This window comes from Lycorma delicatula, chromosome 10 (assembly GCF_047948215.1).
Source record: "Lycorma delicatula isolate Av1 chromosome 10, ASM4794821v1, whole genome shotgun sequence".
NCBI lineage: Eukaryota > Metazoa > Arthropoda > Insecta > Hemiptera > Fulgoridae > Lycorma > Lycorma delicatula.
In genome coordinates this window covers 53707035-53727532 of record NC_134464.1, presented here as the reverse complement: position 1 = coordinate 53727532, position 20498 = coordinate 53707035, and the positions used below count along the sequence as shown (strand labels likewise).

General features: G+C 30.9%; 1 protein-coding gene across 1 annotated transcript in view; it reads right to left on the bottom strand.

The window, feature by feature from the left end:
- Positions 1 to 962: 962 nt before the first annotated feature.
- Positions 963 to 20498, bottom strand: part of LOC142331517 (uncharacterized) — a 39247-nt gene continuing 19711 nt past the window's right edge. Inside the window, exons 2-4 of the mRNA XM_075377487.1 lie at positions 13332 to 13623; positions 7714 to 8101; positions 963 to 1645 (exon numbers count right to left, since the gene is read on the bottom strand). Of these exons, the coding sequence (XP_075233602.1) occupies positions 1133 to 1645; positions 7714 to 8061 (861 nt within the window). The 5' untranslated portion in view covers positions 8062 to 8101; positions 13332 to 13623 and the 3' untranslated portion in view covers positions 963 to 1132. The remainder of the gene's footprint in view (positions 1646 to 7713; positions 8102 to 13331; positions 13624 to 20498) is intronic.

Below are 20498 nucleotides of genomic sequence, written 5' to 3'. Positions count from 1 at the left end.
AGAAGTATCTGGATAGAACTTCCAGGTCTACCCTTAGCTGCACAAAGTCTTTGACCAGAGGGTTGTCTCTTTCTACCCAGGTGGATGTCCCTACATCTATCTTGGAGAACTAGCCATCTGACCCTGAGAAGGATGGGGAAAGTTCCACCCTCCTTTTCCACTCGGACTTAACTTGCTTCCTCTATCATGGCCAGAGATACCCTAGCCTCACTACCCTGCAACAACATTGCTTGTTGTCTTCCTCCTACCAATAACTCTGGGCAAGCCCACAAATGTGACTACTGCCCACAGTGAGCCACGAACAGCTGGGGACATTCTATATTCCCCTCTCACTCTTTTTACCTCTTGGCCGCTTCTGGATCGGTTTTAAATAACCACGGATTACAGCCCTTGTTCTAAGAAGAACACAAGCAGAACTAGGGAGTATTCTCTTGCTTGTTAAGGGGACTGATGACCAGGAGTCATTACCACCACCTTTTTCGTCGTGATGAGATGGGTACACATCGAATAAATAGCACCTATTTACTTCCGCAAATTCAGACAGGACAAATCTAAATACACTTTGTGCTAACTGTAGTTGCAGTCTAAAACCGAGAAAGCCTGAAACCATTGGAGGGTACATACTCAACCAAAAGCTCAAAAATCACCAAAAGTAGACTGCTATTCATAAGTTAAACATATATTGGCGTGCTATGCCCTTAGTTTAGATTTGCAAAAGACACCTTTACTCTGTTCACGTCAGGGACTGCCTGTATAAGGTGTTTCATTACTATAGCAAAAAATTATTAGGAGTTGTGATCTTTGTACTTCAGACATTGCCTATACTCAATAACAGAAGTTTATATTTCATTATATTAATATTTTCTTGAGAATGAATAAGGATTTCTTTTTGATAAAGAATAAAGAGTTTTTGTTGGAATTAAACCTACAAATTTCAGGTCATTTAAGGGTACATTAATTAATGCATTTTATTCTTTAATTTATTGTTCTCTTAAAATACTTAATTTACATTAATACTGAGTATAATTTAGAAAAATTAGTTTATTTATAAATATTAATTACATACAAATATCACAACTTAAACACAATACTTACTTGTTTTACAAGTACTGGACGGAATATTAAACATATGTCATAATCGAAGTACAACAACATCTTCTAATGTATCATTTAAATGATCTTTATCATTTAAATCCTCACTGTTCTGTGACTGTGCTGTTCCCCAAGAAACACTTGCAGATGAAATTGATTGTTTTCTTGAAGGTGATGTAATCTCAGATTGTATTACAGTAAATCGATCATATTCAGCTCGTTCATGACCTTCTGGGGATGTAATTATTAGCTTTGGAGGTGTTATTGATTTTTGTAATGATTTTGAAGATTTACGAAGTTGCTTTATACTTAATCCAATTGAAGACATTCTTCGTAATCTTCTGTTTACTGGTGGTCTTGACAAATTTGTATTAGAATTTCCTACACTATGACTCGGTGTTATAGAATGAGATCTTGATTTCTTTTGGTATAAAGTAACATTTTCTTCTGATGAAACTTTCCCAAATGGCAATTTATCTATCTGAGGTATAAAAGAAAATCTACGACGTTTACTTTCTCCTTTCTCTGCTAATGATGGATTAATTAGTTCACCCTGTAAATTGGAAATTTGAAATTAATAAATGCTTCATAGCATTACTTTTCCCTTTACTTATATGTATTTCCCTTAATAATCTTTTAAAAGTGAGGTATGAATAGAAATGGTAGATTCCACTTCTTGTTACAGTTTTTCACAAGAGAATAATTTTTTATATTCTTGATAGTTTTATGTCAGACGAGGCTATTAAGTATTAAGAAAAAATGGAATGGCAATAGTTATAAGGAATGAAGTAGCAAAATGGGTGCATAAAGTATGTTATATAAATGATAGATTAATATTATTAAAGAGATATCATAATTGGGTTGTTACCAAAAGATTTAGTTATAGTATAACTATATATGCTAACATCAAATTATGAAGAAGTAGGTATTGAAGAGATGTATGAGAGTATTGAAGATGTTATAAAATCAAAAAATAACTGCTATAAGGTTTGACAGGAGACTGAAAGGTAGATAAAAAAAAGGAAAATGAGAATAGTGAGGAAACCTGAATGAGAATAAGAAATGCCATACTAAAAACAGCAGAGGAATAAGTAGGCTGTTATGAGGGAAGTATATAGAACCAAAAGCCATGTGTAACAACAGAGACACTAAAGAAAATTGAAGAAAAAATGCAGTATAAGAATAAGACAGGAAAAATGAAAACGTACTGCAGATTAAACTATGAATTAAAGAGGGAAAGGTGGTTGAAGAAAAAATGCAATGATATTGATCTAAAAAAGAAAGGGCAGAATAATATAATTTATAGGTTACATGGGATAAATGGAAATGGAATGGTAAAATGAGAGAAATTGAGAACAAGGCTGGAGAAATCCTACACGAGGAGAAAAAAGTAAGAGAAAACTGAAAGGAATATGTGGAGGACATATGACAAGAGAGGAATTAAACATAAAAAATGGGCTGGAACTAAACATATAAAAGGAGTGGGCAGTAGCTAAAGAGAATAAAGAAGCATTAATATTAAAATGTGAAGAACAGAAGCCAATTAAAGATATGAAGAATAAACATTTAACTGGAGATGAACTTCTCATAGAATTTTGTAAATGTTTAAGGAGGAAGGAGTGAAAGAAATAATTGAATTGTGTAACAAGATATATAGTGCAGGAGAATGGCCTTAAGGCTTTGTGGAAACAGCAATGATACATACTCCAAAGAAAACTTGTACCAGAAAATGTACAGAATGTAGAACAATAAGTCTAGTCGCTCATGACACTAAAATATTGTGTAGTCCTAAGTGTATCTAAGTCTTAACCCAAGTTGGTGAAATGGAGATTTGTAAACAGAAAAAAGTAGAATGGAAAAACAGAAGGTTAATCAAAAAATTATCGTAAGACAAACAGCAGCAATGAAAGTAAATAAGAATATGACTGACTGGATGGGTCGAGGTTTAGGCAAGGATGCTGTCTCTCACCGACACTGTTCAACATTTTTATTGACGTTATGATAAGGAATATATTAGAAGAAGGAATAAGTGTAGAAAGACAAAAACTGAAATTGATAAGGTTTCCGATGATGTAATTCTAACTGATTTGTACGCTCGCATTTGTACAAAAAATAATCCTGAAGAAAGGAATGAAAATAAATGTAGGAAAAACTAGAGTAATGGAAATAACAACAAAAAGGACTAAGCAGTAGGGTTAAATAAATAAAGAATAGAAAAAATAATATATTACAGATATTTGGGTACTATAGTGACAAAGGAGTGAAAGAGCGCAATGGAAATAAAAGGAAGAATAACGATGGCAAAGGAAGCCAGTAAGAAGAGGAAATTACTATGTATTACAAGTTTGGACTTTTAAGAGTTAAAGAAGAGATTAGCCAGAAGATGCTATGTATGGAATGTCGTAATGTATGTAAGTGAAGCACAGACAATGAGGGAGAGGGAGTGGATTGGGACTTACATTTTAGATATGGATATGGAGAAAAATGGAGAGAATAAAATGGACGGATAATGTGAGGAATGAGGAAGTAATAAACAAACAGATTAAAGAAGAATGAGCGCTTATGTGGAAAGTACACAAAAGAAAAGGAAACTGGTTAGAATATATGTTTAGGGCAAGTGGAATCTTGACAACTGAACCAGAAGGGTCAGTAAAAGAAGAAGGATGAAGTTAGTAGATGAGGGGAAGATTAGAAACTACAAGGGGATGAAAGAGAAAGCTGGGACAAAAATAGATGGAGACAGAGATGATGTAAGAGATCTGCCTCCAGGCAGAACTTAAGATGATAAGTAATTTCATTTTGAAGTGTTATTGAAGGATGAGTAGAAAGACTATTTCTAGTCTTTTATCAGTATTAAATATTGTAAGATATAAAGTATGTATATAAGGATAAGTACCTATGTTGTGGGTAGCCCAATATTATGAATATTTTTAGGTTGTATTGTAACATACTACACAATGTGTGTGTGTGTGTGTGTGTGTGTGTGTGCACCGCGCGTGTATGTTGTAATTGTTATACCTAATGGTGAAATACATTTTATTTTACATATTGGATTTTTTTTAAATATGGTATATATATTCATGCTTTAAATTATTAGATTATTGTATATGTTTGTAATTTTCTTCAGTTTATGCATAAACTGTTTGTATTCAATTTAAAATTAAACTAATTTAAATTATGTGGTTTAAAATTGTATGATTTAAAATTAAATCATATTATTTAATTAAGCATTAACAATTTTGTTTATAAATTTTAGAATCTTTTGTCGATTTTGTTTTTAAATCATCATATTTATATAACTTTACCACTTTTTCTTTTTCTTACTTTACATACTTTTCATACTTTACCATTTAGTGTTTATCAATTGCTATCACTGCAATATTCATTGTTCAACTGATTTTTAGTTGTTTTTTAACCTTTCTGAAAAGAACAGATCTGTGATCAGTTAACAATGAGCTTATATGATACAACTAACAAATACATCAATGGAACTACTGTACAAAAATGAATTACTAACAGGAATGAAGAACTAAAGAGTAGATAAAACTTAAACTAATGAACAGTCAACATTTTACAGAAGTGCTGTCAGTTGTTATGAGAGACACTGAAAGTTTGTTTCATCTTTTTTTTATCACAAATGAAAATGGATAAGTATTTGTGAAATGGATGTTAATGGTACAAAACAGATATAAATAAACTTTATTGTATCTAATCATTAGAATTCTTGAGACTTCCAAAGATGATGATATGATGTAACATGTACAGGCAGGCATTCTGAGAAATGTTAGAAGAGTTCTGCAGGGTGATTCCGTTCAATCATCAAATTGAGGCACTGCTGTCCAGTAAGTTCTCAGTCAAACTAAAAAACTTAGAATAAAGTTATTAGTTTCAAATCACATTCTAATGAATGGGTTTACAAATGCAATAAACGACTTGAAAAAAATAGTGAATAGTCTGAATGTTGAAATCTCTGTGGATGACCTTGTTTGAACACCATGGGGCGTTGGAGGTAGTATGTAATAATTTTGTTGATACTTTGGTAAAATCTCAGTATTTGAATTTGGAATCCTCATACCTGGATCCCCTAGGCTCTGACTTGTTTTAAGAATGATTTGTTGATAAAAAGTTGAAGATTTCCATATTTAGTAGCCAATAAAACTGTTTCAATTTTAGATCCAAGTTGTTTTTGTTTCAATTTAGTGTGACTTCCAGTTCAGCGTTTGTCAAAGTGCATGCAAAGATGTTTTGATGTGCTCAACTGAGAAATTTTTAGATTGTTAAAGTGCATTGGAGGGCATATGTTCTTTTGTAGGGTGATTTGTTTTAGTAATCTGACATCATTGGTACTTAAGAAGTTAAAAAAGAATCTAATGAGCAAAAAAAAAAGAAAAACGTTAAAGAATCGCATGCGCAGTCATAGCTTACATTTCTCATGAACTTAATAACATCAATTAGCAGTCAAAAGAAGAGATTTAACAAAAAAAAATTGTAATGATATTTTAGCGTACTCCCAAAGCTGCTTATAAGAGAACAATAAGTAAACATATTTATGATGACGCCATAAATTATTGAATTTTACTTATTAAAATTTATATATACTGGTTGAATTTCCAAAAAAAAGAATACTATTTAATGTTTTGAGGGAAATTTGTAAAGAGCTGACAATCGGATGCACTAATGTTGTTGATGCTAGATGATTCCCGATAATTTTGCAAAATATAAGACATAAGTGATATGTTATTTTGCAATTCAGTAAAATGCTTAAAATTATTTTAGATAATTCACTGTAAGTCAGATAAAAGTATATATTTAATTCTATCACTCACATTCTCCAGTTATCTAAACGTGATGTTCATAATTTTTTAATAGCATTTCTATTTTATTTGTTAAATTACTCGTAAAATTTTTTATGAATTAATTCACCACAGAAGCTTGTATGTGGGAATATGGAATTATAATTTTTTAGGATCCTGACTCCTCATGTCAGGATGTTAATGTCTTTTATTATTTTTAACCTTGACCTCACAGCCAGAGACCTTTTTTTACTGTTTAGCCTCAATGAATCACCATCAGATGTTACTTCAGAGGATGATATGTATGAATGTAAGTGAAGTGTAGTCTTGTACAATCTCAGGTATGCTGCAGGTACAAGACCATCTTGAAGATGCCACCGGACTTTCACTCCTGTTGATGTATGGGAGTGTGGATAATGCAGATGCGAAGACATCATTTGTCTGCAGGTGGCAGAAGAGATGGGATGAGTTGACGAAAGACAGAAAGACTACAAACTAATCCTGGTCCTCCAGAGGACCAGGGTACATACAAAGTGACCCAGTTCCTTATAAGTCACAGGTGTTTCAAGGCACGCATACATGTTTAAGGGTGTTTTGCACGCAAATGCTGAGACCCTCCACAGTACGTGATTACTGCAGGAAGAAGAGACCACAGAATACGCAGTATTCATGTGCGATTGGTTCCTGCAGCATAGGGAAGCATGTAAGGGAAAATTTGGCACACTTAACCCAGAGAACATCATTGGGACTATGCTATAGATTGAACAATCGTGGCACTTGATGTCCACATTGTTGATTAAGGTCATCTGAACCAAGTTGAAAGAAAATGTACAGGGGGGAATAAGAACCTCCAAGTCGCCCTTGGGGCAGGTTCCTGGCCGCAAGATCGACATTAAAAATTAATAAAAAACATCAAAAAACTTGTAAGATCTCGATAAGTTTGAGGCGTGGGGCCAGCAACAGAAGCACAGATGGAGAAAGGCACATGGGGTGATGTGATAATACCATAAGGTGGTCCCAGCATCTCATGTTGTAGAGGGGAAGGGGTTTTAGTGGGTAGATCTGCAAGGGAGAGTCCCTCACAACTGTGGGGTTCAAGATCACCACATGGTACCTGTAAAAGGTTTCCTCTCCTCCAACATAAAAAAAGTGTCATAGGTAAGATTTTCAGGCAATATAATTATGTTTATTGTTTATTTTATTTAAAATATTTTTATTTTTGAAATTTTTTGGTTTTTAGTTTATATCACTGAAGTTAATGTATCTGCTTAATGGAATCCTTTATATTTCCTTCTTGTTTTTTTCAATTTGTTGTTAGCCATGTATTAGAAGCTTGTTTTACTCTGATTTATTCTTTTTACAGCTTTTCTGTAAATTTTCACATAAGTTTTCTATACCACATTAACTATTTCGTAAGTTTACTATTGTACCATATTTTCTATGTGTTAATCTGTTTGGTTGCTTGCCCTTAAAAAAAGTTTCTTTGCTGTCTAATTGGTCAACAAGCATTAATTAAAATTATAAATACCAAAATAGTTCTCATTCAAGATATTATCGTCTGTTAATATATTTATTTTTATATCTTATGGTTCCATGTAATAATATAAATAAAGATCTATGGTAGATGATTCAAATAATTTCATAAAAGAAAACACCCAAAACTGATTTACAAAAAAATAATACTACTAGCTAAACCCGATTCTAGTATACCCTAAATCTAACATACAGGTTTAGATTGTATTATTTTTTTAAATGGTTTTTAAAAGTTTCTTTTTATACATTTCAAAATAAATATTTTTTTCAAAAATAAAATAAATATAATATACACCTGATTATTATTTTCTGATGCAAGAGCTGAAGTAGATCGAAACATGTCTTTTTTTGATTTTGATTGGCGTAAAGGTGATGATCGTGAGCTATTAAAATTATATGCTAATAGTCTTTCTGATTGTTTGGCACTGTTTGGTTTTGATATATGATCAAGCTGTAGGTCACTATTCTCAAGACGAGAATGCAATGTCGATAATACTCTTATAACATCAGCAACACTAGTTTGTTCTAATACAGGACTGATACTGACATTACTATCATGTTTTGGCCCTAATTCATGCACTAACGTTGCTAACAAACTTGGTCTTCTACCTGCTGTACATGATAAATAATTTATTTCATCCATGTATGATCCATGTTCGTAATCATCATCTGGCAAGGAATACCTGAAAGTATAACAATTATAATGATTAAAAACTTAATCATTTTTTCCTTATGACAACAGTTTTTTCATAAAATATTAAAATTTAATTGTTGCTTGTAAAATGTTTTTCTTTATAAACTGTCAAAAGATTTCTGTATAAAACATTAACGTAGGTGAGATTACTCAGGCTCAACTCAAAATTGTTATATTTCATACAGTTTATTTATCTAAACCTGCAGTGCTTTGCATATGTATGGAATATGTAGTCCCAATATTAGAAGGTATCAAAAATGCATAATTTTCAATTTATTGCATATTTACCATCCAATTACTTTCCTAAGCTACCTTTTTTTTTTAGCTTAGGAATCTTTATATCCATATCTTTTATTATAATATATGAAAAATTCTATCTGTTATGTTTATTGTAGCCTTTTACAATTTTAGATTGAACTTGTTAGAGGTGCTGTTAGTAGTCAGAAAATTATCAGTAACATAACTTAAACTTTACTTGTACATATTAATGGTAGTTAAGTAATCCTTTTTTTTAATTTGAAATAGGTAGTGACATTGATGGTTGTTGTCATCAGATGACGTCAGATCTTGTATGTTGTCATCAGATGACAGTAACTGATGTTATTGCCATTAAAAAATGTATGTAATGAGACTGTATGATATTTTTTAACTTACACGATCAACAGGAACCAATTTTAAACTCAAGTATTGTATTGAAAGTTTTTACTGAGAAGTTAATTTTAATTCATAAACGAAAATGCAATATAAACGTGATGAATTTGTTACTGATGTTCTTTATAACATAAGGAGTTAAGCTACTAATAGTGATAGCTCTTGTATCATTGAAGACAATTCATTCTAGTGGATTAAACAAAAATAATTTACTGATGGCGGTGAATTGCAATTACTGTGGTAGCAAATACTCAAACTTTTATAGCTAGTAGAAACAAGATTTTTTTGCACAAGAACTTGTGCAAAAAAATTATTGAATAGATTTAAAATACAGTAAAGCCTTTCTTTATGGACACCTCCCACATATAGACAACTGTCTTATACCAGCAACTACTTTGGGGCTGAAATTGTTATATAGTACAAATTCCTATACATGGATAATAAAAGTCGAGTAATTTTGTAAAATTGTCCTCCCCTGACTAGACAGTAAACAGATTATGTATAAATTATTTAATTTAAAAGGTAGTAAATTATGGTTTATATTATAAGAAATAATATTAGTAAGGTAATACATCTATTGTGCTTATTGTATTCAGTAAAATACCAATTAGTATAGTTGGATAGGTACCACTTTTTTATGTTACTCATATCAGTCCCAACTTTCATGACCAATTCTACTGATACCAAAGCCTGATTATTTTTTTAAACTCTTGTATTACAATGAACATCAAAATTTGTTTTAGTAAACTGAAGGATGATTTACAAAAAAAGAAAGTTTCAAAATAATGTACTCACAGATGTTTCTTAACGGTGGTGGTTGTGAAAATCTTTTCAGTTTTTTTATCTTTGAAACATGTTTGTTGCATGTTATCCTGTCTCTGATCCTTAATTTTTATTATTAAATAATCCCTAATATCATCTTTTATTTCATAACATTATTATAGTTTATTTTTAAATGAAACTTTGATTAGTGATACTGAATAGAATCTGGGTATTACAATGAGGAAGTGGTTTGGTAAAAAGGGTTCTCTATGAAAATTGGCCAGGTCTGTTATCAAGGAGACTTAAGAATGACTTCAAACATTGACATCCTTTATTTCTAGAAATACTAATCATTACTGTATTGCCTATTACAGTACTACTATAGTGTAAAAAGAAATTCAAAGAGTTAATCAAGTTCTGATCGCTCTTGTCTTGTTACATTTATATATGAGATGTTAACAAGTGATTAATTCTTATCATTCAGTAGTATGTGAATATATATTCTTCAAACATACAAACATACGCACTTAGCTGTAGAAATTTTCACAGCCTCAGAAAAATATGTTACAAATCTAAAAATCTGGATTAGTGTGGTTTTCAAATAATAAACAAAATGCAGACCTCGTGGTGGAGCAGTAACATCTCGGCCTTTTATCCAGGTGATCATGGTTGAAAAATCCCACTAAGACATGGCTTTTTTTTATTTGCTACAAAATTCACATTCGTATTCTTACCATACACAACAACCTTAAAGCTTTTATGTGATGAATTAATTATTAAAAAGAATTCATTACATCTAGAACACAATCGCCAAACAAATTAATTAAATTTTTAAACTGAACTGTTCTGACTTTTTACTATTTTACACCAGTTACGTAGGACGGAACTTCAAATAAAAATACAATGAATAATTAGAAGGCCTCCGTAACTTGTAGAATCAACATTCACCGACTATCTCATTAAATCTACCAATATTAACAATAACTTTAATATTATACATACTTGCAAAACAAAAGACAATATCTTTCCCCTTCAAACATCATTACACTTTACTAGACTACATATTGTAACTACACTCTATTAAATGATGAGACACAGTTCAAATCATACATTCTTTTCGACCACATTTAATATGTGTCCATCTAATAAAAATACTGACAGCAATTACGTCAGTTGATACCAGGGTGAGAACAACATTAGGAGTTACTGAAGATGGTTGCAAGGGTAACTGAAAATGTATTTAACTACTTTAATAAAAACCTGTTTATAAAATTTGGTTCAGTTTTTTTTTACAAATAGTTTTAAATAATTTTTATAACCAATTCACTGGCAAAAATTTAAGATATTTAGTTGTGTCAGTAGCATTATTTTGCAATTGAAAATTTACCAAGATTTTTCAGTGATAATGAAAGATATGTCTTCTATGGACATCTCCTTAGAAAGTTACTTTATGTTATTCAATGGAAAACATGCACAAAAATTCCATGTTTATATTCATATTTATAAAAAGTAAAATTTATCTTTATTACCTGAGTGTAGTAATGTTTCCTTTGATTGCACAAAAAGAATACAAAAAAAAAAACTTAGTTTATTTCTAGTATTTTCACTTATTTAGAAGAGTATATATTAAATTGTATTAATTTTAATGTTTTTTTTTTTTAAATCAGAATTTGTCTGTAATCCGATTTTTCTCCCATATCCAGCTATCTCATCGCTTGATTAAGGAGATAATGTATGGTCCACCAACATTTCTTTTAATGCAGATAATTTGATTCAAAACATTTTTTGTCATCTTTGTAACCACATTTGGTACTGGTTTTGTTGTTTTCAGCTTGGTTCAAAATAATATTACTACTTGCGGTTTTTTTTTACTGTGTATCTTAAAAAGCAAGTTGGATTTAATCTCTGTCTGTTCATTTAATATATCATGGTTCATAATGTTTAGGTGTTTAAAGATGTGGTTCTTGTTTTATGTATGTGTAGAATTTCAAGGTTGTTATCAACGCTATGGTAATGTGATATTATGATTTATGTTTGTGAAATGATTTGCAAATACTGACTATGTTTCTACAGGAGACTGTTAAGTGATCATTGTATAGCGGGCAGCATATTGCTGTGCACATAGGCTGACAGCTGGTGTACCATGCTATTAACTATCCTGAACAACTCTAACAATGTATTGCATACTATGTAAGTATACGGAGCTATACATCTAACTTTAACATCTACACCTGTCCTAACAGTCTATCTCTCTCGCACACAATGGGCACAGCTATATGCCACCCGCTATATCTATCTTTGTGCAGAGCTGCATCTGTCTGACTTGTGTAGAAAATCTTGTTAAGAAAATTCAGTTTATATATTTCAGAATCATTTTGTTTGTTTGAAGTTGTACTCTGCCTGCAATAACATGTTTTATTGTGTTTGTTATTCTGAAGACTAAATATTTTACTTACACACAAAAAAGGACTAATTCAGTAGAGTATTATGAAATATATAAATGTACAGCAATGATATACTAATTGGATTGACACTATTCATGTTTCTCATACTTTTTAACTAGATTTCAATTTTGCATTTGCCTAATTAAAAAAACCACTATCAGTAATACAGTGTGAAAACAACACCAGTATGAAAACGCCATTCACTGAAGATCGTCACAAAGATAACTGAAAATATTTAGAAGTTAGTTATTAAAATGTTTTATTTTAAAAATTTGGTTTGACTTTATCATTATAAAACTTTATTTAAAAAATTTTTTAAATCTATTATTCTTTGCCACTGTTATAATCAAAGGTATTGCATATTATTACTTACATTTAGTAAATTACTTCCATTTATGTAACATTTACCTTTATCAACATTGCATTAACAAATTTTAGTATATGATAAAATATATGTAAAAAATTAAACTAACTACCCTGATCAGAGGCTGTCCTTTTGTAATTTGATTGTACCATTCTGCTGCATCCCTTTTGTTATCCTTTATCTTTTCTTGATTTGATACAACCAGAATGGTTAGCCACTGTCATGGTTCCACCCACTAGGTGGCAGGCTTACCAGAATGGTGACTGCCCATAAACCTGTCTGATGTGTCTTTTTCCATGTTTAGAATCACACAATAAGCCAGGTTTATGACTGAGATTCCCATCAGATAAACCTGAGCCTTTACTCCTAACATATAAATATAAAATAATTAAAACCATTATATTAGAGATTACAGAAGTTTTTGTTTGAAAGTCGCATGTATAACAGTTTATTTAAAAAGATTGTGGTTTTAGAGATAAAATTGTCATGTGTGCGTTAGAATCAGTCTTGAACATGTAAGTTAACCACTCTTGTCATCTGATGATGTCCAACTAGTATGATTACTGGTTGAACTATTTGGCTGTTATTGAAGATAAGAAATTAAAAAAGTCATGTAACTTTATTTTAGATATAATTAAAGATGACCCATCGGGTTGGTATAGTGGTGAACACGTCTCCCAAATCAGCTGATTTGGAAGTCGAGAGTTCCAGCATTCAAGTCCTAGTAAAGCCAGTTATTTTTACACGGACTTGAATACTAGATCGTGGATACCGGTGTTCTTTGGTGGTTGGGTTTCAATTAACCACACATCTCAGGTATGGTCGAACTGAGAATGTACAAGACTACATACACTTCATTTACACTCATACATATCATCCTCATTCATCCTCTGAAGTATTATCTAAACGGTAGTTACCGGAGGCTAAACAGGAAAAAAGAAAGATATAATTAAAGATGAATAGACTTCAAAATAATTAATAGTTATGATTGTAATTACCTGTGCTTTTGTAGGTATGTTTTAGGTAGAAGAATATTTGAGTTGCCTGTTCTTCGTTTTTTATCTTTTTGTTCCTTTACTTGACTGTGGCTAATTTTTTTATCCTTTTGTTTTATTTGTGGTGGTTCTTCACAAACTGATTTTGATGGAACTTTTTTTTGTCCATTTACTACCTGGTGTAAAAAAATTTATTGCTGCCATTGACATCCTTCGAAGACCCCTTGCTGGTGTTGGCAAATAATCTGATTGTGATTTTGACTCTTCTTTGTTCGGCATCGGGTCTTGACTTAATCTAAAAGTAATAAATTCATATTTATTAAAATTAATCATAGATATATTTTTATTTATTTGTTTTATGATATATTTTAAGCTTTTAATATCTTTATATTATTAATAATAATATATCTTTCAGAATAAAAGTATATTATTTCAGAAGAACTGATATCTTTATTATTTTGTTTTTAAAGTTATTGCTGTATTAATGGTGCTTACTATTTTGATTAACTAATTCTGACTGCAATTGTTATTAGTCCTCACACTGTATAATATAGATTACAATTCTGCTAGATCTGTGCATTTAATTAATTAACTTTATTGTTCCACATTGAGATTCAGTAACAAATGAATAGGAGATCTTTTTAATAATTTTATGACATGCAGTAATGTACTCTTTCTAAATAAAATTCGAATTTTTCTAACTTTTTTTCAATTTATCTTACCCATTTTGTTCAGAATTAAATTCTGTACAAGTTTTTTTTAAAGAATTTTATGTGTTTATTACTCATTTAACAAAGTTATTGTACGTCAAACATAAAAAAGCAGGGGTTTTTACCCCCATTTATTGGTTTTCACCCCAGATACCTCAAAATTTACTGTAGATACGGTTCTGGGATATATTTTATTCGATATTTCAGGTTAAAAAACATAAGAAATCACTAATTTTACTGTTTAATTAACGCCCTAAAAATTTCGTTACGGAGTACTGTCGTTTCACCGGAGTAGTTGAAATCCGAGCGATCTTTCCCTAACCGTAACTCGCAAACGAACCATTTTAGGACATAGGTTTATATGAATTTTTTCCATTATTTTCATGAATAGAATAGGTTATGAAAGTCCCGGGAGAATTTCGTGATGCACTCTTTTTATATTAAATACCATGTATAAATACAAACTGAAGATGCAGGATCCTGCGAAAATCGATTCTTGGAATTAATATGATAAGTTTAAATTATCTGTTTGCTGTGTTTTGGTAGTTTAAATTTAATTTAATAATATAATGATATATATATATATATATATATATATATATATATATAATATGTATCATAAACCTTTGTCAGAAAGAAATTTAATAAATGTTTGGATTGCCTGTAGTTTTTTTTAGTTACATTTAAAAATTTAAGTGCTTTTTCGTAACAGATTCAGAGGTTCGGGTTCTTTTGTTGAAGCCAAAAGAAAATACCACTTACTACTTGTAGATGCTCTGTTAGTTATGATTTAGTTTGGCTCCTGAAATTGTATTTGCTGTTGACATCTAGTAAATAATATTATAAATCATTTATAGTTATGAAGATAAACTTTGTAGCCTTTCTATTCCAATGAAGATTTCATTATTTTAGTATATAGATATAAAAATTCTATTAAACAAACCACCTAATATAGAATATAGATAAAACTTATCTTACCTTAATTTTTCATGAAAGTAATTTCAGAAAAAAATATATATATATATACGCTTTTAGGGAAGATAGCAATATTGTTGTGCAATTAACTTATTACACATCAATTGTATGAGATTAATAATGTAGAACACCCACTAATATGTTGGTTTGGGAGTTATTCTTTGTTCAACCTTTAAATTGGTCTTTTTAACTTATTGCATGCAATATCCCGACTTAAAATTATTTTGATAATATTAATCTGAAATAGAACTAATTGTAAAGTTCATGGTCATTTCAGGTTTACGTATAACAATAATAATTTATGATGAAGATTATTTTATGTTTTATTTTAAGAAATAATCTCTTTAGAGTACAAGAAGATAAATTTTTTGATAAAAAATTATTTAAATGAAGCAGTTCGGTTACCCTGTTTTTCGGTCAGATGTTTACAGTAAGAATTGATATTTTTACGATTGGAAAATTTTTGCTCATATTTTTCACAATAACTATAATACCTATAGTTTTTCCGTTAATAAATAAATAAATTAGCTTTACTTAGAAAATTTCTTTGAATTCATTTACTATTATTTAACTCCTTTACACCTATCATTTATGTTTGTGTAGAAATATATCTCCAGTTTCAGCATCGTGTGAGTATCTATTATAACATGTGTACACTTATAATGGAGCTCAATAATGTAAAACCGTTACGTTACATGGTAGTAAAGGTACGATCTTTTTTGTTTAGCAAATGCCTGCACTTCATACAGCTCTAAGGAAAATTGCTAGCGTGAATAACAAAAACTTAAATACAGCTGTTTATATTTTTGTCATGTACTAACTTTAGAATGCCTTATCGTGTTTTAATTTACAATTAATTTTTAAAGTTTAGAGTAGCGCATTAGAACTGTGGTAAAGCAGAATGAAGGTATCTAAGAAATAAGGACAATAATCAATAACATCGATTTAAAGGTCGAGAGTTCCAGCGTTCAAGTCCTAATAAAGACAGCTACTTTTATACGGATTTGAATACTAGATCATGGATACCGGTGTTCTTTCGTGGCTGGGTTTCAAGTAACCACACATCTCAGGAATGGTCGAACTGAGACTGTACAAGACTACACTTCATTTACACTCATACATATCATTCTCATTCATCCTCTGAAGTGATACCTGAACGGTAATTCCCGGAGGCTAAATAGGAAAATGAAAGAAAGTCAGTAACATCGAAAACATATTGTTATGTGTTCACGGCTCAATCAGGATATTGATTGACAATTTAAAATGTTTATATAATTACAATTTATTAGTTTAAAAACATAAAATAAGACAAATCAATAATAATCAGGATAATAACAGTAATGATCATCGTAATCACAACTACAATAATAATAATAATAATAATAATGAAAACAGAATTTAAAGTAATCATCAGGATTTATTCACAGGTAGTTAAATAATGAAAAGCAGAATTCAGTCCCATTGACAAAAGACATTAACATGACCGCTGGTCTTAACAGTTTTAACCATTGGTCTTGTATTAACAACAAAAGGCAAGTAAAAGGCAAGTATAAGACAAGTATATAAGGCAAGTATAAAAGTTCTTTGTATAAACAATATATTTCCACTTACCAACACTTTTTTTTAATGTATTATCCAAGCGCTTTCAGAGTCATTTCTCCATCATCAGAGATTATTTAAAACTATGAATTTGTATTCGTGCATCTAATTTATATATTAAGTAAAATAAAACGTCATGTCAGTAGGATGTTATTGACTGTTATCAATAAAACTCATAAACATCATACTGACATGATGTTTTACTTATCGTATAAATTATTTTAATTATTGACGACCAATTGTTATGAAATAACAATTTTAATTATAATTATACATATAACACTATATGCACGGATACAAATTCATAGTTTTAAATATAATTTTCAATTAATTTTAAATAATCAAGTGTTTCACCAAATTTTTTACACACACCCATATGTAACAACGTCTATTAAATTACATGTACATGTACATAGAATTTTATTTCACTAATAACTTCTGAATTTTTTCATATATTTTTATTATTATTATTGAATTATTGTAAAAGTTTTTTTTACAATCACGGGTTAATAATTATTAATAAATCAATATATTTAAATTAAAAAAAGAAAAGGAAATGAAGTCGGATTCGAACGGATGTGCCTTTCCCTTGTAAGATCCAAATATTTCATTAATTAAAATTTTATTTGGCTATAACTCTGGAACCAGTGAAAATAAGTACCATTTATAATATATTTGAAAAGCTTTCAATGTGGGATTATTACTGCAGTTAATAAGAAATCCAAAATCCATTTTTTTTTTATTTTGGGCTTCTTTGGACACTTTTGGTTCAGTTAAAAGGGAAGTTACTAAGAGTAACTAGATGTTACAACAGTCCTAAATCCAAAATTTCAATATCCTACGGCTATACGTTTTTTAGTTATGCGAGATACATAGGTACGTATGTACAGACGTCACGCCAAAACTAGTCAAACTGGATATTTCCGTTGAAATCTGAAAACCGAAATTGTTCGCGATCACAATACTTTCTTTACTTCGTACAAGGAAGTAATTATATCGTTTTATTTTTTATCAGATACTAATCGATTTCATCTCGTTATATCTGGTTTTATGCGATATTACCTGGTTATATTCGGCTTTAACAAATTCTATCTGGAATCCAGTTTAATCTAAATTTATTCGGTTGTACATACTACTTAAAATTTTCCCTTAAAATTTGATTCAAATCCAAAAATATCTGGTTCAAACCCGATTAAGATGGATTACAAATTATTAATAATAAATGGCTTCCGACAAAACCAGATGTTCATATTAAATTTTTAAAATTCAGATGCTGAATTTTTCTCTTTTCCGTATTTGTATTTCAGTATGTATATTTTCATTTCGTACATAACACAAGATACAATTTATCAGAGGGAAACTTTGGACCGAAAAATTTGTAAGCCTGCAATACACTTATATTGGTTTTACATCCCAACCTCGTAGAAGACACCCGCTTTGTGCCGCTTCCGGTTCCTAGCCCTGATGGCTTTAACGGGAGTCGTCTTTCGCTTTCTAACTTTTTACATCTCACAGTAATAAGCCAGGTCTCGTTGGGATGCCACCGATGTAAATGCCTCGGTAGACATATACATCGGTGATTTTTAAACTTAGCTTTAGCCATCGTAGATCTAGATGCATGTGCATCTTGGTCTACGTTGTCAAACAATGCAAAGTGATACCACATAACGGTTCATTTCCTGCTCTACCATATACATTCACTCTACGATCGCCAAAAACAACTACACATCCAGAGGGAAGCGAAATTAATTACTGAACGTCAAGTAATTACGCTTAAAAAACTACGACTTATTGTACCTAAGTAGAAAATTAGGAATTTATATTAAAGTTTACTGATCTAGAAAGAATTACAATACCATTTATGTATCAAGGACAACCTATTCCAAGGAAAAATGAGGAAACTACTAGTAAAACAGTCAAAAAAGAAGGGAATACATTGCCAAAATTAAAAGCTGTATTAAAGAAAAAACTACCTTTACATGGAAGTGCCTGAATGTAAGAAAAGAAGCGAAGTTTAAGATAGTAAGGTAGTGGAAACAGTTTATTTAAACATAAAGCAGCCCATGCCATATATGATTAAATGTTTAGCGTACTATAGAAATATTAGCCGGCCTATCTAGCCAGAACGTGGATCCTCGGGGTTCAGGTCAACCCAAGCGAATCCCGGAGCCAACTAAGAAGCTCCTCGGGGCCTACTGAGGCCAAGCGGTGTTCTACCCCAGGACAGCAGAGCTCGCTTCGCTCGTCATTCCCAATTTTTCAGGGGCCATGGATACCAGTAGAGCTTGCTTCGTCGCCATTCCTATCTATCCAGACGGCTCCATCCACTGCACCCCAGCACTGTACGTTATCCTCATGGTTATGAGAATAATACTGATAAATAATAATTATAGTATTCACGCTTTATAGAAACCTGAAAAAAATTAAATTACAAAAGATAGAATAATAGTAACTATGGTAACTAAGTCACACACCTTTGATGACGAAAAGTTCATAACTTATTTCTTTGACATGGTGGCAGAAATATAACAATAAAGTAAAAGGATTAATCTACCGTTTTCTTAATGAATATCTTTAATTCATAACTTCACCCTTTTTGAGGGCGAAGAATAATGAATATTTTTAGCTACTTTCAAGCCAGCTAGTGCCTCGGTCGAGGCCCTGGCTTGAAACCTTCTCTGGGATAACAGGAATGCACCCTGCAAATTTGAAAATAATTGGTCGGTTGGTTCTCGCGTGCTGCGATAGCAAACAGATATAATTTATATGTATTTCCGAATAACAGTGATCTATTAGATCGAGAGTGTACCTGATGCATGCAAAAGTTAGCCTTCAACCTACGAACAAATACCCCGTTTGGATGTTGAAAATCGGACGATTGATTGCAGAGATATTATAGCAGCACCCCATTACATTTCCAAAAACAGCTCCCCAAGGACACCCCGTTTGTTACCAGTTGATGGTGATGATTGGTCTAGCCTCCAACGAGGTACTCGCATACCACACCACTCTGGTCTCACACGCAGTTCCCAAGGGACGCCTGTTATTATTAAACAGATTTTTTTTTAAATTTATTTAATATTATTTTATTTAACAAAAATTTAATTTTATTATTTTTGAAATATTATTCATTCAGTTGATTCGAACCCTTCAGTTCAAACCCAGCTCACACAGTGATAGAGACTCATAGTTCACAGTTCATTAATGTAATTCATTAAAGTTTGTACTTCAACCGACAAATATCCACTACTACATATATATATATATATATATATATATATTATATGTAAATATATGTATATTTTCGAGATGAAATATATCTAAAAACCTTCTCAGTTATCCCAAGAAACATTGGTAAAAATTTGTTTGCGATTGATCAAGTAGTTTTTTTTGTTTATGACCAACAAACAAAAACCCTTTTCCTCTTTATATAGTAGTATAGATATAGAAACCGCTAACATAACTCTTTTGTAAAAACTTTAATAATTTGATTGTAGAGTGATCCATGTGAAATGTTAACAATGTGAATATTGTTAACATATTATTCTATTGTTAACATATATTATTCTAATTGTATTAGAAATGGGATAATCTAAGTACAGAATTATAAAAAGTTATAAAAGAAGTTAGCTTTAATCGGAGATTTTTCGAGACTTCTGCTATAATTAAGTATATTTTTATTCGGGTTCTTTTGAATAACTTTCTTTCTTTTTCCTGTTTGGCCTTCGGGATTTACCGTTCAGTTATTACTTCAGAGGATGATATGTATGACTGTAAATGAAGCGTAATCTTGTGCAGTCTCAGTTCGACCATTCCTGAGATGTGTAGTTAATTGAAACCCAACCACCAAAGAACACCGGTATCCACGATCTAGTATTCAAATTCG